Here is a 24,547-nt window from a genome sequence, read left to right on the forward strand (position 1 = left end):
AACTAACCATACGTTCGAATAAATAAAATTATACCAGTTTCAATTTCATTTAGTTTTGCCGCAAACATAACACTGCCAGTTGATAATAATGCTTTTCAACTGATTCGCATTAGATACTAAACTCACCTAACTAAACAAATTAAATATCGGAAGACCACAACTCTAGACAAATTTTCCTGCATTTTCCTCACGTCAGCACTCATAATATCATTGATTAAAGAAATTCCCGACAAGTTTATTAACCATAAACCGCAATTTTGACAGATAAATTCCTAATTAGAATAGAGCTGCACGTGACGAGGCCAGCGTTGTCCGTAGACATCCTTCAGGTGATACTGCCTGTCCCATGACCAAGGAACATCTGAGGAACAACAATCACGAGTTCAGCCTGTAAAATTTGGTAAGCAGCGGAACAAAACCACGGATTATAGGTCAAAAGAAGCGCTAGCAAACCTTCATCATTGTATGGCACAGGTGGAAGTTGATACGGCACCGGCAAGCGTATAATTTCAGATGAAGAATTCACATTCTTGCTTTCTTCCCAGCAAAGAGTGACAAGTTCTGTTCGCAGTTTGCTTTGTGACACCCCTTCCCCCGTCTGCAGATTACATAAGGCAATTTGGTTTGCAATAGGAAATTGAGGAGTTTAAACAACTTTTCAGATACAGAAGATTTAAAAAAGAAAAAGAAATCAAACTGCAGCTTCAAATTTAAATACTCAAAGCCTAACCTGCATTACCCTGCCACTGTCCGTGCAAGAAAATGAAGAACGAGATTTGGAGATGAGAGATGGCAAGAACAACACTCCAAGCTGACCACATACACCAGGAAACATTACTAAACACTCTCAAACCGCTATTCTTAAGAGAAAGCTCACCACAAGTCCTCATCTTTTGTTCAATGCATCACGAAGGGCAACTTAAAGTCCACATTTTCTTAAACGCATCAGGAAAGGGCAAGTTATCACAAGGCTGCATGCGTATTTTACTTCATGTTGATATAACAGAATATTCCAAACTTCCTGGAAGAAGGAAACTAGTTGTTTATCTCCAATTAAATACTTATTTCCTACTCATGTATCTTTTTCTTTTAATCATGTAATCAACATACTTCTTAAGTGAACTTAGTTTTCTTATTGGATGATTCTAATTGTAAAGTCTTGGAGCTGTTCAAAAAGTTTCCTTGACAATATTCATGCTATATTGCTTTAAAATTGATATGTGTGTGTGCATGAGCGAGAGAGAGAGCACCTTGTGTGGCATGCTCCTGTGTCCTTATTTTTGTAATCTTATCATTACTATGTAGTACTAAGCAGAGAGGAAGCACGCCTGTAGCATGCCCCCATGTCCGTATTTTTGTGACCGTAGCATTACCTTGTGGTACTTGGCCCATCCACCTCATGGCCCATTTTTCGCATTGATGTTGATGTGAAATAAAATAAGATCCTTTTGGCTGACGCTTCCCTGTTGCTGGAAGGGAATGATATTGGACACAAGGGTCGGAAAATCATGCTCGCCTAAATAGTCATCTCTCAAGTGAGGAGAATCAATAGGTACCAAGCTCTGTAACAGCTGGAAAGACAACAAATGGCTCTAACATAAAGGTGTTGATGAAAGAATTAATAGATTTCCTGTTACTCTTACATGACTAAAAAATCGGTAATTAAGGCAACTAAGCATGAACAAAATTGTTGAAGGAAAAAAAGGCACTCAAATATGCTAAAGGTCAATAACTCAATGTCACTAAACGTTGAGACAACATGAAAATTATTTGGGCAGGCATCAGATAGTTTATAAAATTATAACAAACATGCAATAAACTTGGGCGCAAACGGGATGAGTAAATCACTCAATCTGCCTTCATCTATTCATAGTTATTATTTGTAATATTTGAAGAAGAAAGCATGAGAAGGAAGGATAAACGTTAATGCCAAAGAAGCAGATGTAAAACTTTTAGGTTAGTGTCTGTTTTGGAATCTGCCTCACAACAATGCATCATAAGTTGGGACATGCCTCTGCCTTTTGCAATTTACCTCATATGAGCGTATCATAAGTTGGGATCCATTCTTTTGCAGTGCACCCCATGCAGCTTTGCTGAGATTTGCCGAAGTAAGGAGAAACCAACTGCAGAAAAGTAGTGTAACTGCAAATCATTCTACATAATATTGGTTCACTATGCCTAGGAAAAGGAGGAAAAAGTATCTTAATTACAGCAATAAAGAAAGTAGGGATAAGTCCATACGCTAGCCTTTGTCCATTATATCGAGTGTATGACTTGATATGAGGCATTGCACGACTGAGCAGGAAATACAAAAATTAGATACTGGAAAATTTTACTTAGTTCAGTACAAAACAATAATCAACAGTAAACGAAAATATCTCTATCGTAAATAATTGATGTGATCATTTAAGCTGCTTAGTTTACCTCTTAAACAGCTGAAGGCTTCAGCAGCTTCCTAGAAGAGTGTGCACATGTGGGGTGTGTGTGTGTGTGTGCATGTGCTTGCGAGCGAGAGAGAGAGAGAGAGAGAGAGGCGCATACTGATCTCACATTTGTTAGATTAGTCAATTACTCAGAGTATCACTGTCTATTAACTGTTTGATTCCCAGAAAGCAAACACCATAAAATGGATGCAGATGAACCACCAACAAGCGGCTGTCATTAATCCAGGTCGAGAAGAAATTAATCTGGACTGGAACCAGTTCAGGCAAAGGAGGTCCAAATCCTACCATACCCATTTCAAGTGAACCAATTCAATCCACCTCGTACCTCAACCTAGATTACTGATCTACATAGAAAATGCGTCTCTGAAAATAGACATGAAATCAGAACCAAGCAGCAGATACTGCTGACATTGGACATTGTTCCCATAAAAGTAGTTCAAAATGTGAAACAATTCATTATGGTTGAAGAATCAAAAACTTAATTAAGCTCAATAACCTTTAAACTAAAAGTTAATGCATAGATTCTATACAGCTACAGAAAGTGCACTTCAAACTTAAAAGAGTTGCATACCAACGACCAGTATGAATGGCCTTCCATTTACACCAATACTTCTTCAAAAATGCTCTCTCTATATTCTTTTGAGGGCTTGGAAGAGCATTACCAGCAGCATAACCCTATTCAGTTGGGGAAACATGTAAGCACAAATCACAGTCCTGTACAGAGAGAGCAAAAGACAGCGAAACAAAAACAAAACTGAAAAATAAAAGCACAAATAACTAAATCTCATACGGAAAAAAAACCAGAGAGGATCCAATAAGAAAAATAGTGAACAATAGAACTACGACTATGAAATCACAGGCATGACAGACTATGTTTATAACAAACCACCATCTCAAGGGGCCCTAAAATTTCACCATACATTGGTCAAGAAACATATACTTTAAAATGAAAACATCTTAGGACTTCCATATGCGATGCTTCACTAGGACGTTGTCAGGTAGAATAACAACAGTACAAAATGAGTCACAAAGACCCATTAGCATGTTATGACAATCAACAGAAGTTTTCTGTTACATCACTGGATAACCAATTTTAAACTTAAATATACTATTATCTCAGACAAAAAATCAAAGGGACTGTTCATTTAATTTCTTTAGGAGAGGCATAGGAAGAGATCAATGAATGAACAGGAAGGCATGAACTTAAAAGGAAAATAACACATTTTATTAGAAAAAGGATGAATAGCATTACCATAAGAGAAAAACAACGCCTTAGGAGATAATAAACAATGACTGAAAAGCACCACATATTTCCAGTGCCTAGAAAATATATTATTATCTCAGACAAAAAATCAAAGGGACTGTTCATTTAATTTCTTTAGGAGAGGCATAGGAGGAGATCAATGAATGAACAGGAAGGCATGAACTTAAAAGGAAAATAACACATTTTATTAGAAAAAGGATGAATAGCATTACCATAAGAGAAAAACAACGCCTTAGGAGATAATAAACAATGACTGAAAAGAACCACATATTTCCAGTGCCTAGAACATTAGATATATATATATATAAAACTGCCTACACCATGCAGTCACTTGCTGGTTCCTAAGGAATTCTTGGAACTATGCTTGCGCATAAGAAGCTCAGGCAGCCTAGATAGCAAAAAGGAGAGTTTTTAACGACCTATATCATCAAAGGTGCACATAGGCCCCAACACTTGGCTGGTTTCGTAGGCCAGATGTTCCTAAACAGCCCATCACATTGGAAATACCTGGCTCACTTCTGGACCCAACAACTTAGACTTTTCCCCTCAACAATTTAGATCTTTTCCTCCTACTTCTGTTTTCATGCATTTTTTTCTCATTTTTTTTATGTTACATGTGATTTTGCACTATGACTACTATTTTTTTTCTCCTCCTTGAGTGCTGATCTTAAGCATTCAATAAGGATAGAGATAAATTCAGAAATCAGGAGTCGTTAGGATTAGTAAAAGTTAAGATCTACCTTTCCTACACACACACACACAAACACATATATATATGATCGCAGTTACAGTTTATACACTATTATACTTTGAATACTTCCATATAGTTTTAGGATCCTTAGTGTCGTGTTATACACGGACTCATCTTCCTAACATTTTTTCTTTATTGGAATCATAAATAAAGAAAGTCTATGATAAACAATGTTGACGTGGAATCAACGATGATGCCGAGGGATTTATGTTTTCCCTCCTTTGTTTGGATTAGCAATTTTAGGTATTACTTCAGGCTTTTAGGTTCTAGAAATTAGAAAATTTAATTAGATTTTCATGTTCAAAAATGTTTTGTGTGTTAACATTGCCACGCATATTAATTAGCTTATTGTTACAAATTGATAATCAAATGCTTTTCCTTGAGAAATATTTCACTTTTATCATTAATTTTAACAATCAATACTACATTTATTTATTTCTTTGGAGGAACCACTTAATGTGACTAGTTGCATTTTGGACAACATAGCTATTTACTGCATTGCTAGGACAAACCAAACAAAAGGCCTAGTCTTAGACTCGGAAAGGAAAGAACATGCTTCAACTCAGACTTTACCTCAAGAGAGCATCGAACATCTTCAACATTGGGCCAGATTATTTGCACATTTCCTAACCCTAAGGACGAACCATTTTCAGATAAACCTGAAGACATTGATGCCGATAACTCATCCATCCACTTCTGATCAAGGGAGCCAAGAGAAGAAAACTGCAAAAAATATATTACCTAAATTTAAATCAAAATTGTTAAACTTGGAATTTTCAAACTTTGCCCACTGCCAACCATAAAGCTGTGCATGTAGGCCAAATACTTGAACATCGCTCAAAGAGAGAGGAACAGGAATGCTATGAGAACATTTGCGATGGAAAACAACATGAGTAGCATTTTCAGGATAAAAGAAAATTCGGAAATTATGTCATTGACATACACCATTCTAGATCTAGTTCATTTTCTCTTAAGAATTATGTAGTGAACTTCATAAAAACAACCATGACCCAGTATCTTCAGCTGCATCTGTGCAATACAGCTTTAAAATAGTGTGGATTTGGATTGCCTTCATAATTTTTGCAATCATAAGCTTCGTTTTTTTATCGTCTACATTTAAAATTTCAATGTACTTTTCTTGTTTCCTGTCCCTTGCTGTTGTAAAACTTTGTCTTCAGTTCACAACATTTACCAAAAGAAAGAAAGAATCCAAACCATTTTTAGGTCATTTTATCTGCTTTTGTTCTTTGAGGAAGATTAATTTTACTAAGAAAGCCTTGTAATCTCAAGCATTTATTGTGGTGATAGATGACTACAGCCTGGTGTGTGATGTTCAAAGTTTCATGCTACAGCAAAGCGATCAAACTGATATTACTCTTAGTTGTTAAGGCATGGACTAGTCCACGCCTGGGAGTGAGTGCACACCCATCGCCTAAGTCATGGCCTAGGTGCACCTAGACTGGACTAGGTGCTAGCACGCCTAGTCCATGGGAAGGTGAAAAGTCACCTTCCCTTCAAATTAAGTCCTGCAATTTTATTATACACTGTTATACCGTATATAGTATATACTTATATTATATGCAGTTACATTATATAATTTCTGTTCTTTAAGTACAGTTTACTACTATACGTTAATTACATATTCTCGATCAACTCATCAAGTGGAAGTTCCAGCCATACGTTAAGTACATATTCTATAACACCATGAACTTCTGTATATATCTTATGTGCTTTAAAACATATTTTGTGGAACTTATGCCAGCCCTCTTACCCATGTTAAAACCTAGGTTTATGGTAAAAAGACCACCATTTTCTCTTGTTTAGTGCATGTCTAGTAATCAGAGAAATATGTGCAGACCTCACTTTAACATAGTCTAATGTTAGAGCTGCAAATAAACAATATGAACTATGTAGATGATAGTGCACATATGAAGCATAAAAGTTAAATGCAATTCTTGATTATGGCAACTAATTTTAGCTAGATATGACTTGATTACAGAAGAGCTCTCAAAGAATTGAAGTGGTAGTAACAGAATAAAAGTCTGCTAGATATTGGACGCCTTTTTAGGCCACTAGGCAGCGCCTAGATGCCTTGACAACTAGGATATTACTTCACTCACTGTCTACTGTGCAAGTATCTATGAGCCATAAACACCCAACTTTCAACAACAACAACAAAGAAAACAAACCCCACAATCTCGAACATAATTGTATGACTGCCTTGTCCTACTCCCTGCATGCCAGCATGCTACGCATGCAAAATATCAGCAATTTTAGCAACAACTATACTCCTAACCTCAAAAGTCAAAACTATTGACACCGGTCTAGCCAGGTGCCAGCAAAAGAGATCATCAGAGAATATTCAATTTTTTCTTCCTAAAAAACCCATTTGTGATGTCTTCTTTCCTTTTCCCTCTATCATGTTGGAAAGCAGAAAAACTAGATCAAAATGTGATTATGTGATGCACACATTCTTTGGACCTATAAAGTATGCTCAGACCATTCATTCCATATCAATATTATTCTAAAATGCACATGAATTTAGAAAAATAAGAAGAATTCTGACATGTTTTCAGGATTCATGCCCTAGGACAGCAAATTCTCAAGACTAGACCAACTAGGATGAGAAAAGGACCTAAAGGATTTTAACTGTACTTTACAAGTCATTAGGTTGATATCCTTATGCACAAGCCGTTTCCACCTTGAGTTAGTATGCACTATGCAGCTACAATTTAGTTAAAAAACAATTGGATGGTGCAAGGAAGACCAAGACACTTCAGAAATAAGTCATAGATACTAGAGAAGAGAACATGTTTGCCTGGTATACTATAGGGGACTTCTGGAATTCTTTGTCAAATAGGGACTCCTGCAAAACAGATCGAAGCTTCATATGGCCCCACTTTTTCAAGCTTCCACCAGAATGATATCCAGGAACGGATGCAATAAGTCTGACCTGAAATCAGAATACTGCTGGTAAGTGCAAAACTACAAAACTTGTAAGACATGACATGAGTAAGCACATTTCCTGTTCACCATACAAAAACAACAAATTCCGTTTTACTTTCTCTGTTGCATAGACTAATATAAAATTGAGCAAAATATCTAGAACAAGCACATTAGTTGCTAATAAATAAAAGTTGGTGTGCAGACTGCAGACTAACATTTTCATACTTTAGTAGGTTAATCATAAAACTTAAGAGCAGGTGCAATGATCTGCCAAACATGAAACTATTCAAGCCTAACAACGTTACTATAGGAAGTCAACCTTATGACCAACTTTAGAGTCCCAACGGACAAGCACTCCCACTTAGGCCTTGTGGCCCTTGAGGCTTGAAGTCACAATTTAAACTCTCTCAATTTTTCAACAACCACAGAAATTGGATGAACAGACTAGAATTGTCAGAAATTTGAGAAAATCCTTCTCAAGTGATTACAACAATGGCCAATGTGATGCAGAAAAAATGGATAGATTTAAGGTAATGCAGAAATAGCCACAAATCGTTCTTGGGTTTTTCTCGTGAGGTTTTTCTCAGTTATTTTTCGGCAAAACTATTTTCTTCCTAGAAAATCTCAGAGATTTAAAAAATAAAAAATTCAAAATATTAGGTAGAAATAAAAAACATGAAAAACTAGTCAGAAATAATAAAAGATAATTAGTTAAAATGATAAAGTAATAGGCATCATACTGCATCTAGGAGATCACATCAAATACCTAAAACAAGAGGAAATGAAACAATCTTTCTTCCAAGAAGTAGGTGAGTCACCTTCTTGTTTGTTCCAAGCTCGGCTAGCAGTAGCCCGGAAAGCGAAGCCTTCAATTCTTGCTTTTCCACTGGTGGCGGGATTGCACATTCCCCCCGACCTTGAGAGAACAGGGAAGTCTGTGTGGGTGGGAAGGCTTGCTATTGGCATATTAACTTATGTGAAATGAAGCTTGAGCCAACCAAATGACAGGCTTTTCCAAATCGGTCGAATTGAGAATTTCTGTAAAGGTGTAAAGAGCGAGCATTTGGAGGGTAGCTAGTGGAAGGTAGGTGAAACAACAGTAGAAAGAAAAATGAGAAAAAAAAATCAAAAAAATCACACAAAATCGTGATAAAATGTAATAAATTGATTTTTTTTTTTCAAAATATCGTGTATTTTTTTTTCATTTTCTCCTTAATATCCCAATATTTTCAAAAATATAGCAATATCTGTATCTATGTGCAGAACCAACAAAAAGGAATAATTCAACACCAGCTATTGATCCACGTAGAAATTACAGAAGGCCATAGAGAATGTGCTTGAGTATTCAAAGCTTGTAAACATTTTCATAGCCAAGGAGTTCTACCACAACCTCATATAGCATGGTCACTTCAACTCACAGGTCTATGCAACAACGATAATAAAGTACACTGGATGAAATTATTATACAAATGAAAAGAACATTCCATGACTCACGCTTCTTCGCATGCAATCACAGTTTCCAAACAAGGCTTAAAAAATTTCAAACTTGAAAATATATTCACCAGTATGAGTATGCTAGATGAATACCAAACCCTCAAGCCTGCACCCAATCTACACCTAATCAGTAGTTATGGACGTCAAAGACATCGCTCCTATGATCCATCAGAAAATTTTCTTTATGCTTTTGTCAATCAATGTTAGAAGGGCATGACTGACAAGAAGCTCTAAATGGAGCTTAACGTTGACTCAAGAAAAGATCAGCAAAAGTATTCCATGATGGATAATAAGAAAGCATGAACTGATAAAACTACATGTAAACATGAACGAATTTCCAAGTTTCCTGAGCATCGAAAATCTAATTACTATGAGTCATTGATACTTATTTCTTATTCACGTAATCTTGTCAATACACCATCATACAAATAAAGGCTTAATAGTTTCTCCCATCAAGGGCAACACTTACTCCTCTCTAACCATTGCGAGAAAACAGTAACAACAGATAAAGATATACCGATGCACTGCTAAAATCAAACTTTCTGAAGAAGGATGAATTGATCGTTGCACTGCCAGCAACTGGAATCGAGACATTTAGTCCAGGCCACTGCAGTTATTCCAAAGCAAATCAACTTGTATACCTTCCATCAATAAAATGCAAGTCAGACTTCAAGGAGGGCAACAAATAGTATTCCAAAGCTAAACTCCTAATAAAACTGAAGAGGGAGAAACTGAAAATCAAATCCATGTGAGTGACATTGGCCTTTCCCAGAAACTGAATCAAATATTAACAAATTCTGTTATGACATATTGATAAGGTCAACCATGTGCAATATGTATGTATCCACTACAACCAAATAACTGGCTGTAGTTTCACTAGATAGGGTAAGGAGAAAATGGATAGTACCTTCAATTTCTCAAGGTAATCAACTAAATCCTCTTCAAAAGGAGAGGTCTTTGAGTGATCTTGACGTTGTTTCCATGGGAAGTCTTGCATCCATAATCCTTGAGTCTTATTGTTCCAGTCAACATAGATTAGATTGGCTGTATGTATTACAACCCTCACCCCTTGAGGATAAACAAGAAGCATCGCCTTTGAGTGGTGTGTCCCATAAGCAATAGGAAGTAGGGGTTTGTGCAAAGTCCAATTTATGAGCTTATTTTTCTACAAATGTGAACAGTAAGAAATAAATTTAGATTTTTTTTATTGGACAATAACAAAAAGAAGATATTCAAAAAAAAATTATTAGATACCTTCATGTGATCCAGGATACCATCATTCTCTCCGTGAATCAAAAGCACATGAGGAATTTTTCTCAGTAGTGGGCAGGCTGCAAGAAATTAGGCAAAAAAAAAGAAAAAAGAAAACCTTTTAACAATTAAGAAAAAACAGAGATATGTCTGCAGAAATACAATTAGCTAAACTAACAAAATGGCTAGAATAAGATTTCCCGGCATAAAATCAATTGGATGGATGAATAAATGCTGATAGTTACGAGTCTTATGGCACATCATGGTTTCAGAATCTTTAACTAAACAGTAATAGATGAAACATGGTCACATCTGTCTAAGAGGACGTCACAGCTGGACGAAGATTGCTACAGCTCACAAGATAAGAAAAGAACAACAAAATGGAAAAATCTGTGTAGTACAGAATCATCCTGATCATTCACCCAATATATGGTGAACAACGAGGGAAAAGGTCCATTTTCGGGGAAGTGAAGGAACAAAGTGACCAGAGAGATAGATATTTAAATAATGACATGAAGGAAATATTTTCAACAGTTTGCATGTTATTTTCAAGCCAATCAATATCTTAAGACTTGCAGAACATGCAAGCGAACTTTTCTGATTCAATGCCTATAAAACCCGATTCAAACTGATCCAAGTGCTGGTCTAGCAGATCACAACCAGTTGTATAGTGGGCTTTAATTCGAAGCCTAAAAGGCTAAGAGCTAGTCCAACTCGTAATGAAATGGCAAACAGGTATACAAGCCTCTGAAAAATTTTGAAAATATTCAATATAGGAATTGTTCCTCACGTACTTGGCTTGTTATAATTGACCCCCCTTTAGACACATGCATCTGTGTGGGACCCCAGGATCAAGCGTCGAACTTGGCTTTGATACAACTGAAACAAATCAATCCAAACTAATCTAAGTGTTTTTGTCCTACTCCTTTAGCTGGCAGACAAGGCACAATGATACATAATCCCCTGAAAATTCCTAAAAGTCATTGATATAGGACTATTCTCAAGTCCAACATTATACATAAATCAGTTGGTTCCGGATGTTATTTTGAAAAATTTCTAATCATATTTTTCCTACCACCGTAATTATTTTTTCATAGACTTTTTTAAAGAAGTACATCATGAATCTGCAACAAGCAAAAGCAAGTAATAATGCAAACACAACTTCAAATCAGTTGACTTGGGTTTCGACTAAGGAAGCAACAACAAACTTACCAGAAAACAACCAATCAATATCCACCATATAATTTGAGAGGATTGCAACAAGAACTTCCCCCTAACATTAAGAAAACAAACACCTTTTGTTATGCAAATATAATAGACAACCTAAAGTAAGTATTGCCATTAGATCTCAGTTTGTCGAATTCAAAAAAAACACTTGCTTGCCAGAACCACTAATCATTGTCTGTCCTTCCCTGTATTGTTTAATATATGCCTGCCAGAATCTTCACTGTATCATCAAGGCATTCAGCACCCAAAAACTGAACCTATGTCACATAGGTACGGGTATGGGTACTGGTATGGCGTTTTCGCCAATCTTGGTACGGCGATAATTATATATTTTTAATTCTAAAAAACAAAATTGATATCATCACATCATTAAGAGAATGTTCCTTTCATAGTTCCTACATATAATCTCATAAAAAAAACATAAACAGACCAAGACAATGTTTTTTTTTTGTGGTTTGGATCGGTTCCGACACGGAACCGATCCAAACGTACCCAGTCCCGGTACGAGTACGCCGGTATCGGTATGTGGGCTCCCCCACGTACCACTGTGTCTTAAGACTGACCCCATCAATGGAAGTACTTTCTCTTTCATGCATACTTCTGTACACTTGAGAGATTATAAATATCCTATGCAGATAAACTATCTCAAGGAGGACCATTCTTCAAAGGAAAGAAAATCACAAAATGATCTTTTTTGTCCATCTCATGGTTTACCCCTATCAGCTTGAGACTCTGCATATTGGTGTACATGAGCACCAACTATGGCTCAACTATGCAACTTTACGAGTTAAGTAAACATCCCAAGAATTATCAAAATATGAATGGAGAACGTTTTTCAGAACCAGTAAATGCACTCAAGGCAAAACGTTAGCTTTTCTTTTTGAATTTACAAGAATTTGCAATAATTTCACCTAAAAGGATGTCTTTGAATTTGTGTTATTGGGTGAAACATATGTCCCATTATGGGAAGATTAGATCCATATTAAGGTTTCTTGGAAATATTTGAAGGTTTATAAGGGGATTCGCTAAATAATTAGTTGACACAGTTCCTAGCCTTTTTGAAGCAAGAGTCAAAGCTGCTATGGAGCACATTAGGATCCACCAAACTAGGAGCTTGAGCTCGGCGAGAAAATGAATTAGGTTGCTATAGTTGGTATGAGAGCAAGTTTTAACACTTGGACCTAGTTATCACATGTGCAGACGCTTGTGCCTTAAGAGGAATAAGTTGTAACTGTTAAAATCCAGCACATTCTCACGATGTTCAAAGTCCTTGTAATATGTGAAGTCTCTTAGGATTCTATGTTCTTGTAGAATGTGTTGAGGTAGTTAATGTCATTGTAATATGTGAAGAGTCTCTTAGGATTCTACGTTCTTGTAGAATGTGTTGAGGTATTTAATGTCATTGTACTATGTGAAGAGTCTCCTATGATTCTACGATTGGAGACTCTTCGAATTCTGAAATTGAAATTATAAATAGGGCCTGGGCAGACCATCCTGGTCATGGCTTCTTCTCCTCAGCTTCTTCTTGTTTTCATTCTCTCTCTCTCTATCTTCTTGCGTGAGTGCTGTTTTCTGGTTTCAGATATTGGTGCTAGATTTCTATCATGGTATCAGAGCGCCAGGTTACGTTATCTCTACCTAACAAAATGCCCAAACAGGTCTAATCTAGTTAGAACTCTTTTCTCATCTTGTCTTGATCCTGAATTTACTTTTCTCTTGCGCAATTCTTGTTCCTTTTTCTTCTTGCTTACCTAAGGACACATCTTATCATATCGTGTCTTCTTTCCCTCATATTCTACCTGTATACCCTTCTTTTCTGCTGTCATGGAAAACCTTTCGCATTCTGGTATGTCTCAAATTTTCTTCCTCACCTTATTACCGAAAAACTCAACCATGAGAATTATCTAACCTGGAAAAGGCAGATCATGCCTTTTATAAAGTCAAGGCCTCTTTGGACATCTCGATGATTCAACAAGGGCTCCACCAATATTTGTTCTGTAGGAAATAAAGAATGAGGCAGGAGAGGTCATTGCTGTTCAAGAAATTAGCAACCCTAAACATGTTGTGTGGATGGGACGTGACCAGAGTCTTGTTACATATATTTTATCTACGCTATCTCAACAAGTGTTACTTTCAGTTTCTGATGACTGTACTGCAGAAGAATTATGAGAAACCCTTGCTGATATCTTTTCCCAAATATCAGAAGCTCGGATTATGTACTTAAAGAAAGAATTTCAGAATTTGAACAAAGGTTCAACATCTATCATGGATTATTTGGGGCGCATTAAAGTTGTCGTAGACCAACTTGCTGCCTCAGGGAATAACATTTCTGATAAGGAGAAAGTGCAGCAAACTTTAAGTGGACTTGGGCATGATTATCATGCTTTTATTACAGCTCTTGAGGTGCTCCCTGTTCTGCCTTCCTTCAACGAATTACAAGGTAAACTTCTCCAACACGAAATGAATATAAAAGAGTCATTGAAAGGACTGATCAAGGGATCTCCCAAAATGTGTTGGCCATGAATGTAAAATTTGGTCAGAACCATGGGAACTCTAATCAAGGTGGTCACGACATTCTACTGACACCAAATAATCAAGGTATGCCTCAATTGAATACTTCAAGAAGCATACCAGTTTGTTTTCAATGTAACAAGAAAGGGCACATGAAGGCACAATGCTGGTTTAATCCTCAAAACAAAAACAAAGGGGTAAGACATGATTACAAACAAGGAGGACAAAATCCTAAATCCACCGGCGAAGATATGCAACAGCCATTGATGGCCGCATTCTCAAAGATGACTATAAAACAAAATGAGCAGGGAGAATGGTTCTTGGATTTAGGTGTAGCTACTCATGTGACAGGGAATGCAGGTAAATTGATTAACTTATCCCCTCATTATGGTAGAAACTACATTATAACAGGTGACGGAAAATCTCATCCCATTACACATATTGGAAATGCACATATTCTATTGTCATCTTCCTCTCTATCATTGTCTAATGTTGTTCTTACTCCCAATATAAAAAAGAACATCATATCCATTTCTAAACTCATTGATGATACAAACTCTCCTGTTGAATTCACACCTTCTTCTGTCTATGTCAAGGACCTCCAAACGAAGAAAATGTTCGCTAAAGGGGAGCGTCAAGGGAATATGTATGTCCTCAAGGAATGTCTACCTAAGGATTCGTCCACCTTTGGTATATGATTGAAGACATTTTCTAAGTTCTTGCCATTTCCAATCAAAAGTAAGGGGCTCTAACCAATTTTTGGAGCATGATCTATGGCATAATCGGTTGGGGCACTGTGGCCGACATTTTATTGAAAAACTTGTCACAAATAGTCTCATTCCAAGATTAAGTTTACCTCTTACTCTAAGTGTCAAAAAATGTTCAAGTTGTGAACTTTGTAAGAGTCATGTTTTACCTTTCCATAATATAAATCAAAGGGCTTCCAAACCTTTTGAAATTATTTTTTCTTATGTTTGGGGGCCAGCGCCTATTGATTCAATGTCTGGTTCACGATATTATGTCTTATTCATTGACTCTTACTCACGTTTCACGTGGATTTACTTCATGAAATATAAATCAGAAGTACTCCACATATTTTGAAACTTCTATGCCATGATTCAAACCAAATTTTCATACAATGTGGTGCATTTTCAATGTGATGGTGGGGAAGAATATTCCTCACTTGATTTTATTGAATTTCTATGTGAAAAAGGGATAACTAGACAAATCTCCTGCCCTTATACACCACAACAAAATGGTGTAGTTGAGCGAAAACATCGACATATAGTTGAAAGCACCATGAGCATGATGCATGATACTAATGTGCCCATTTCCTTATGGACTAAAGCCTTCCATACAACTGTATACATAATAAAAGAAATTGAAGGTTTTTTGCTGTGTATGCTATGTTCACATTGATGCTGCCTTGAGGAACAAGTTTCAAGACAAAGCTATTCAATGTATATTCGTTGGATATGCTGATGAATATAAAGGTTTTCGATGCTATAACCCAACAACTAAACGCATCAAGACTTCAAGAAATGTTATTTTGATGAACATAGTTTTGATGACACTAATGAAATGCCTATGACTCTTGAACCTTGTGATCCCTCGACCAGTACACAGTTATTCAATGCAGATCCTGTTTCAGAAAATGATGTGTCTCAAGGTGAAGATCAAGAGAGATTAATACAGTCGTCGAATGTGGCCCAAAGTGAAAATCAAGAGAGTCCAACACAATCATCAAGCCATCACGAAAGCAATAATGAAGAACAGAGCAACAATTCATATCGGTTTTTGGGTCTCACCTACAGTTGACGACTAAGGGACAAAGATGCTCACAATGAAGAAGACAACATGCCCCACCTTAGAAGATCCCAACGCATTCGCCATCCTATTCACAGGTGGGTTAGCTATAATTCTTTATCACTTGACTTTCAGTTATTCATGGCAAAAGTTCGCAAGGAAGAAGAACCTACTTCATTTGATCAAGCATCTAAATCACATTATTGGAGAAAGGCTATGAGAGAAGAAATGGATGCCTTGCAAGAATGTGGAACATGGGAGATCGTTCCAATACCACACGGAAAGAACATAGTGGGCTCCAAGTGGGTATGCAAAATCAAATACAAACCTGACGACAACATAGAAAGACACAAAGCAAGGTTAGTAGCAAAAGGGTTTACTCAACAGTTTGGGCATGATTATGATGAGACGTTCAGTCCCGTAATCAAAATGGAACCATTCGCATAATTATATCCCTTGCTGTTAAATATGGGTGAAAGCTAAATCAATTAGACGTTAAGAATGCCTTCCTTCATGGTGACTTGAAGGAAGAAGTTTTCATGGAGCAACCTCTTGGCTTTGTTGAAAAGGACTCTAGCGAATGGGTTTGCAAACTAAAAAAATCTCTGTATGGACTTAAGCAAACATCGCGGTCATGGTTTGATAGTTTTTCAAACAAAATTAGGGAATACGAATTTCGAAACAGTCCTCTCGACCATTCCCTTTTCATTTTCAAGAAAGAAAATGTTATTACCCTCCTCCTTATATATGTTGACGACATCATCATTACAGGGAGCTTAGAAAAACACTTTGATGAGATAAAGGGTTTGTTAATGAGAAACTTTAAGATGAAAGACCTTGGAAGCCTGCGATATTTTCTTGGGGTTGAAATTGATAGGCAAGGAGATCATCTTACCTTGACACAACAAAAATATACTCTTGACCTATTGGACAGAACATGCATGAAAGATTGTAAGCCTGCTGAAACACTGAGTGTTCTGAACCAAAGAATGAGTATAAATGATGGGGAAACATATGAAGACCCCACCAAATATCGCAGCATTGTTGGTGCCTTGCAATATTTAACATTTACCAGACCTGATATTACCTATACGGTAAATCAAGTGTCTCAATTTATGCATGCACCAAGGGACATACATATGAATGCAGTTAAAAGGATACTAAGGTATCTCAAGGGAACTGTTGGAGATGGATTAGTGTATTGTAAAAGTGGAAATGAAGCTGCTGATCATGAATTAATCACATATACTGATGCTGATTGGGCTGGAGATCCAGACGAAAGAAGATCTATCTCTGGTTTTTGCATCTTTAAAGGCAAAAATTTGGTATCTTGGAGTAGTAGAAAACAAAGAGCAGTTGCAAGATCAAGCACAGAAGCTGCAGGGACGGCAGAAGTGACTTGGATTCGACACTTGCTAGAAGATATAGGAGAAAAAATAAAAAGTTCAGTACTAATGTGTGACAATCAAAGCGCCATCAACATTGCTTTCAATCCTATACAACATGGCCAAACAAAACACATTGAGATGACCAGCATTTTATCAGGCAGAAGGTGGAGAATAAGGAGATAGAACCAGTCTTTGTTGGAACTAATGAACAAGCTGCTGACATATTTACTAAAGGATTAACAAAGTATTGTTTCTGGTTTTTGAAGAGCAAGCTGTTCATGGTTCAAAACCATGCACAGCTTGAGGGAGGGTGTTAAAATCCAGCACATTCTCACGATGTTCAAAGTCATTGTAATATGTGAAGTCTCTTAGGATTTTACGTTCTTGTAGAATGTGTTGAGGTAGTTAATGTCATTGTAATATGTGAAGAGTCTCTTAGGATTCTACGTTCTTGTAGAATGTGTTGAGGTATTTAATGTCATTGTACTATATGAAGAGTCTCCTAGGATTCTACGATTAGAGACTCTTCGAATTCTGAAATTGAAATTATAAATAGGGCCTAGGCAGACCATCCTGATCACGGCTTCTTCTTGTTTTCATTCTCTCTCTCTCTATCTTCCTGCGTGAGTGCTGTTTTCTGGTTTCAGATATTGGTGCTAGATTTCTATCAGTAACGTCTTGCCATAAGGAAGTTTAGTCCCATAATGAAGATTTATGGAAATCTTCAAGGGTTTATAAAAGCGTTGATTAAATGATTAACTATCTTAATCCCTAACCTTTTTGAAGCAAGAACCAAAGCTGCTAGGGGACACGTCATAATCTGCCGAGTTGTTACAAGTTACAACCAATGTCACATTTTTTCCTATCACATTAGTGATCAGTTCATATTTGATCATATACTGTTCAGTTCATCCTAATATGCAAAAGGCATATCTAACTTCCCTTATAAGAATGGTAAAGTTAATCTATTGGCGACAAACTCAGCTTCATTTGACTGCAAAGCTGAACCTCCTACATTAGTCAGGAAATGTCAGTATGCAGGTTGAAACTTAATCATCATACTAACTTTTGTTGTTGTTATCATGATTTCTTTCTATCAAGTACTTATGCCTGAATTCCAGTTTTACTACCTATTTAGATATATATGTGTACTGGCTAAGTACATATACTATGTGCAAGTGTATGCTGTCAGTGTAATCGGTACCTCCTAGACTGAAACACCTTAAAAATCATACTTTGATGTTTTTGACATAAGCTGAACACAAAAATGTGTTCAGCGTTGCTTCCTTGTTATGAGCAATACTTTTGTTTTGTCAGAATGAATTTGAAAAAAAAAAAATGATTCATAATGTCTTTGTGCTCTATGACCTTTTGCTTCTTCAATAGATAAAGAGCACATATAAGCATGAAAATTGGCTATGTAACATATGTTTTCTACTAAATCAATTATAAGAACATACCTATAAAACCATCTATATGGTTGCTATCTGGATCTGTTTTGGAGAAACACACACACAGATATATATACGTACGTATGGCACCCACCATGCCACTACTCACTCTTCTTTAAAGGGTCATGTGTTGAAGCTACTACCATGATGTAGCCATGCTCTCTTTGCTTGCAATCAAGATAGAACAGTAAAATGGCCATATGTTTTATCAGCAGATGGCTTTTATACATCTCTGGGTCATAAATGTACTAGATGCATTAGTGAACTTCATATATGCCCATCTAATTGTAATTACGCCACCACAGTGACAATCAGTTAACATGAATCTAGATATTTCATCCTTTCAACTAAACTTTATAGAGTGAGTTGCAACAAGATTTCTAATCTCCATAGCTAGCAAAAAAATTCAGAGACAACGGAACAAGGAAAAGAGTACCTTGATAATGTCATCTAAAGCAACCGTGGAGGTGTTAGCCCATGTGGGCAAACCTTGGACTCTCAAAAGCCGGAAAGTAGAAGGCAGCATATTGTCAGAAACACGAAAATGAGCAATTGCTTCAGCACTTTTAGATTTTCCACACCCAGGGTTCCTCTCAATAGAAGGGGATTTGTCAGATTTTACTTTAACATTTGCAAGGATCTTATTGTTGGAACTATAACTTGCTTCATTTACCTGAATGAGGTTCCAAAACATGTTAAAATAGAATTACCATTAAAACTACAAAGCAAACAGCATTATATAAAAGCCTAGGACTAAAATACTTAAGAATAGACCGTATGCATGCCTACAGTATCAAACTTCACCCATGTCATTATGACATAAAAAGTTTTAAATGAATAAACATGGAGTCCAAAATTCTTGGTAAAACACAAACCTTCCATAAATAATAAAACTATTATATATCACCTCACTACTCCTTGTGAATGTAATAGACAACTAACAAAATGTTTGACAAATATTAAGTTTTTAAGCCTCTAAACAGAAAAATTTTCAAGGAGCTTCTATGACCAAAATCATGTTCTAGATAGACTACTGAAAGAGAAACATCTTAGAGATTCACTTAGCTTTATGTGTGACTAATTCTAAAGTATAAAATTTCTTTTGTATATGTGTTTTGGCCCTTTAATCTAAGAAATTTCACACCTTGGTTGGCATACTCACTTAGAAAGCAGCAAGGGCAAATGCAGTTTAAGATTATTGGAAAGAAGATTCATGCAAATATGCTGATGTAGTATGACAGTAAGCTAAACAAGCAAGCATAAACATGAGAGACTTAGATCGACTACTGAAAGAGAAACATCTTAGAGATTCACTTATCTTTATGTGTGACTAATTCTAAAGTATCAAATTTTCTTGTGTATATGTGTTTTTTGCCCTTTAATCTAAGAAATTTCACACCTTGGTTGGCATACTCACTTAGAAAGCAGCAAGGACAAATGCAGTTTAAGATTATTGGAAAGAACATTCATGCAAATCTGCTAATGTAGTATGACAGCTAAGCTAAACAAGCAAGCATAAACATGAGAGACTTAGTTGAATTGAAAACCCAGAAAACATTACAAACTACAAAGTATGTCAGGCAATGTGCGAGATGGACAAACAGCGACCTGCAGTGCTCCAGCAAGACTTTCTTTTTCAAGAATTTGTCTCCTCCTTTTAACAGCTAATATATTCTCCACACTTTGTTTGTCTACCTCATTTGAAGAGTTCCTCAATGCGACAGATTGCATCTCAGAATTCATGGTGGTATATCTGAAAAAGTGATGACCAGGTATCAACTCTAGAATATCACCAGGAGCAATCATGGCCTTGTCATGTGAATGCAGCTTCTTTCTTTGTTCTCTAGATTTGATTACAACTGGGTTTGGTCCTTCCTAGACAAATTCAAGGAATAAATAAAATTTAAAGTTATTGAGCAGCACAAACAATTGGAGGAAATACATACTCAAATATAATCATGTGTATTTCAGGATGAAGATCTCTTACCACTACTACTTCGACTGAACCATCAACAAGAGCATTCAAACTGACATGGTTCCTGCTAACTCTTTTATCGGATACAGAGACTACGCTGCGGCCAACAACATTGTTTCCTTGAAAAACAGGAACTTTTGTAACATTACTATCTTCCTCCATGTTCTTTGTAAGAGGAAGAAGATATCCAACCATTACCTGAAAACATTTAGGCAAGAGATTATAAGGTCGACCATTTTTTCGGATAAATACAAAATGAACCGCATGAATACATACACAAACATGCACAAAATGAACATGCACTTGTGTGTGTTTGCGTGATCGGTGGGTCGGCGCGCTACCGTGCTTTGCTCGTATAAGCGTGGGTCCGTGGGTGGCGCGCAGGTTCCCGTGATTGGATAGGGGACGAGGTACACTTGAAATTGGAAGCACGTGCAAGTTCCATGCAAATGGAAGACGAAGATATGCAAGAATCATATATAGTTTGTGCATTATATACGACACACACATTGCTCATCAAGCAAAAAGTAGGGCAAATAGTCCACCCAGAAAGAACAATTCTACATCAAAATTATTGAAGAGTAGCAGCGATCCTGTGTGCAAAATGAAACGACTAAAATCGAAACAGGGATTGCACACATGTTTTGCTTTTCACCAGAGCGACATGTGACACAAAAACTTAAAAGCTCAACCCGAAATACTCTAACATGATAGGTTCAGAACTATCAGTAGAGGAGAAGGCCTACCCGAGATTCCGTCATGGTGTTCAAGCTCTGCTGTCACATCCAGCGACAATCACCGAACCAGGAGAACTAAGTGCACAACGCCAACACACGCCGACCGAGAAGCAGGATCAGGAGAAGCAACTGATCAAGAAATACAGAACGGAAGTGATTCACAGACACAGAAACCCTAAGTTAGGAGCTCGAAGCCCGGCAGACGGGTTGGGAAGGAGAAGAGCATCTCGAAGGGACAGAATGGCTAATATTGGAATCAGGGAGAGCAGTTCGAGGCTTTCGACTTCGTAGTTCGTACACAGCCGACGAGTGCGGCCCGGCCATGTAGACGTGTCGAGCGTGATAGGTATCGGATTTCAGTAGGCCAAGCTCCGGAAATCTGATATTCGAATACGTCCGGATCTCATCCGCTGATCCGTTTCCGGAAACAGTAATGCCGGTTCTGATCTCTGCCCAAGTAAGCCTCGGTATCGGGTGGACCTGGCTCGGCCCCGCTCTACACTCGAAACCTGGTCTCGGGTTTCGACCTGACAATTTAGACCCGAGCGAGTCTAGCTCAACTTCGACCTTCAACCTGATTAAATTAAAAATATATTTTAATATAAAATTATATATATTATATAATTCATCATAATAAAATATTAACATAATAAATTAAATATTTAAAAAATTATCAAGTCCACCCGAACTTATCAGCAGACCGAGCCCCTTTTTTTAGACCCGAAGCCGAGTTGAACCGAATACCAAGCAGCAACCCGGCCCAATGCCCAAGCTTAATGGTCAGGAATCCTGAAGAACAAGAATACTGAAGAACAAGTAACTTTTTACCTATGCATTCATATAAATCGGTTACCCGTTGCTTGAAGTGTATGAATTTTTGAATTGGGTTCGAATTTGAAGAATACAAATTGCAGATGTATCAAACCAGGAATCTAGATTGAAAATAAAGTTGTCCCCAAGGGGACGTTTTCTCTTTATGACAAACAATTTTTCAAGAACATGGTTGAGTTTCCTGCCTACTATCCAATGTACTCAACATCTCAGTTGTGAAAGAGTTGAAGCATTCCCAATTGCAAAATTCAAATTAAAAAGGCTATTTGAAAAAAAAAAATTAGAAAACAAAATAGTTGACTGAGACATGCCTTCACAAACTAATGCCTCCGTATATCATCTCTTTCCATTTCAATGCAAATCAAGCGAGAAAGGAACTTGTGCAGCTTCACGTGACATGATCTTCTTTTCATTTTGGATGGATTGGGTCATACCCATCATAGGCGGATCTCCATACCACAACTCACGAGAACTTATCGAAACCACAACATTTAGGGAGTGTTTGATAGCTTTGGATTTGATATCTAAGGTGATTTGAAACCATTGGGAATATCAGATCTCCAGATTTAAGGTCGGACACTTCCGACCTTAAATCTGGGGTTGTGTTTCACTGCGGATGAGATTCATGGTGATTTGAGATCTTAAATCCATAGATTTAAGATTGGACACTCCCCCACCCCTTCAATCCGACCTTCCCATGGTTTTTAACATGTAGGTGAATATCAAATCCATGCTATTGAAATCCTCACTTTAAGGATCCCCAAAACACACTTTTTTATGCAGCCTCATATCTAAAGGCTATCAAACACAACTTGAGGTTTTTTGCGATAAGTTGAGAATCTGAAATTCTATTTGTACATGATAGTAAAATCCAGTGTTTCTTTATATTGTGTGACTTACATAAAAGGGATCTTAGATCCGCCTCCGATTTGAGATATGAGGCAATCAAACACGAAGTTTCGTTGTAGTAAGTAGTAAATGTTCTCCATGAAAGGACCTCATGGTTGGCCTTAAATCTTCATCGTAACTAAGTTTAGGGTTCAACTATTGCCTCGAGACTCTATGGATCACTAATAGAATGAGTAAAAGACGCAAAAAGGTATTCTTTTATGTTTGCACTTTGTTGCATATGTACACACATATAGGGAAAGTGAGAGTGGATTGTAACTCGTCTATCATGCCTACTCTCTTTTGCTCAACTTCTAAATAAAAATAGGTAGGTATGAAATGTACACATTTCGAATGCATAATTAATGGTTTTCCTTATCTATAGGTGTACAAATAATGTAACATTATTTTCCGGTCTTAGTACTTGTATTATGAAAACTATAACATAAATTTTCGAGTCATATAAATTGACATACTATGGGCCATTATTTTTTTTCAAGAGACTGAGATACTTTTGCTAGAATTAATTCGTGATCTAAACCTTTCGTTCTAGTAACACGTGTATGTAACTCATACGCATATTTTAAGTTAGAGGAACATAAGAGATACATCATTTATGAAAGATAAACTATTTCTATAAATGCTCATAAGTGATCAAACAGGTCAGAAGATTAAGGTGCTCAAGAGAAACAAACAGCAAGACCTGATGAACCTCGATCTCAATGATTCTGCGGCAAATAGCAAGGAGATCTCAAAACGATGCTGCTGGAGAATATCATGATCATAAAAAATTTACTTCTTTCTGTAAATTAAGCTGTAACTAAGTTACCATTGTAAATTCCTAACCTCATGTATGTATACTGCACCAAAGCAGATGAATATAGATGTACAGAAAAGAAAGACTTTCATGGACGTACGTCTTAACAACTGAACCACGTTATATCTGAGTGCATGCATTGTGTCTGCTGTACTCAGCATTTCTGTTTCTTAAAACTTTCAGCAATGATACACATACATGCAGTTGATCAAATGATATTTTGTGGATATGTTTCTATACTACCATAGATGCCTGGTAATGAATTTACAAAAGCATTTGATCAAATAATTAAACCTTTGAAGGAAACAAGCTACTCTTGTCATGCTTGTTAGGCTCGAAACTCAGACTCGATCGGCTCTTAGTGGATCTTCACAAATTGCGATCTGAAGGTACATTCTCTGAATGATCTTGAACAAGCCTTTGCTAGCTGGGCTTGTTCATTTACTTACCTGCAGCCCTACACATTATGTTAAGAAGGCATTCAAAAACTTTTTAAAGAGTGTTTTTTTTGTCACCTATGCTTCACGCATTTTCAAAAGATTGCCTTTTAAGAATCTGCAACTTAAATCTCACTGATCGAAGATGCTTCTAACTCATTTTTCTTTTTGCAATGTCCCCATTCTTGAAGCCTCCTGAGGCATATTCTTTCTTCCTTTATGCTCCTCCCCTTATGTTTATGTTGCTGATTGGCTTTTATTTTAAGAGTTCATAGATTCCAAATCTGTCAGCATATACAGCGGGCCTAAGTATGAGTAGTCATTGAATG

At 36.9% G+C, this 24,547-nt stretch overlaps 1 protein-coding gene across 1 annotated transcript; it reads right to left on the reverse strand.

The window, feature by feature from the left end:
• Nucleotides 1–19: 19 nt before the first annotated feature.
• LOC116264427 (tyrosyl-DNA phosphodiesterase 1) lies at nucleotides 20–21,551 on the reverse strand. Its single transcript, XM_031644634.2, has 16 exons — nucleotides 21,255–21,551; nucleotides 20,521–20,706; nucleotides 20,142–20,408; nucleotides 18,970–19,206; nucleotides 11,363–11,423; nucleotides 10,154–10,230; nucleotides 9,807–10,064; nucleotides 9,417–9,506; nucleotides 7,278–7,412; nucleotides 5,033–5,182; nucleotides 3,016–3,119; nucleotides 2,242–2,295; nucleotides 2,033–2,123; nucleotides 731–811; nucleotides 454–598; nucleotides 20–361 (listed from the first exon to the last, which is right to left on the reverse strand). Exons 1-16 carry the CDS (start codon nucleotides 21,267–21,269, stop codon nucleotides 273–275), a joined length of 2,040 nt encoding a protein of 679 aa, XP_031500494.1. The 5' UTR covers nucleotides 21,270–21,551; the 3' UTR covers nucleotides 20–272.
• Nucleotides 21,552–24,547: the final 2,996 nt, after the last annotated feature.

The sequence above is a fragment of the Nymphaea colorata genome, chromosome 11, assembly GCF_008831285.2.
Source record: "Nymphaea colorata isolate Beijing-Zhang1983 chromosome 11, ASM883128v2, whole genome shotgun sequence".
Taxonomy (NCBI): Eukaryota; Viridiplantae; Streptophyta; class Magnoliopsida; order Nymphaeales; family Nymphaeaceae; genus Nymphaea; species Nymphaea colorata.

Bases quoted from the DNA above. Each gene is read 5' to 3' on its own strand.
- LOC116264427 (XM_031644634.2), bottom strand. The intron at 5,183-7,277 runs GCAAACATGTTC...TATTTTTTGCAG, and splicing joins AGTCCCCTATAGTATACCAG to TTTTCTTCTCTTGGCTCCCT. The intron at 362-453 runs GTTTGCTAGCGC...GTTGTTCCTCAG, and splicing joins TGTGCCATACAATGATGAAG to ATGTTCCTTGGTCATGGGAC.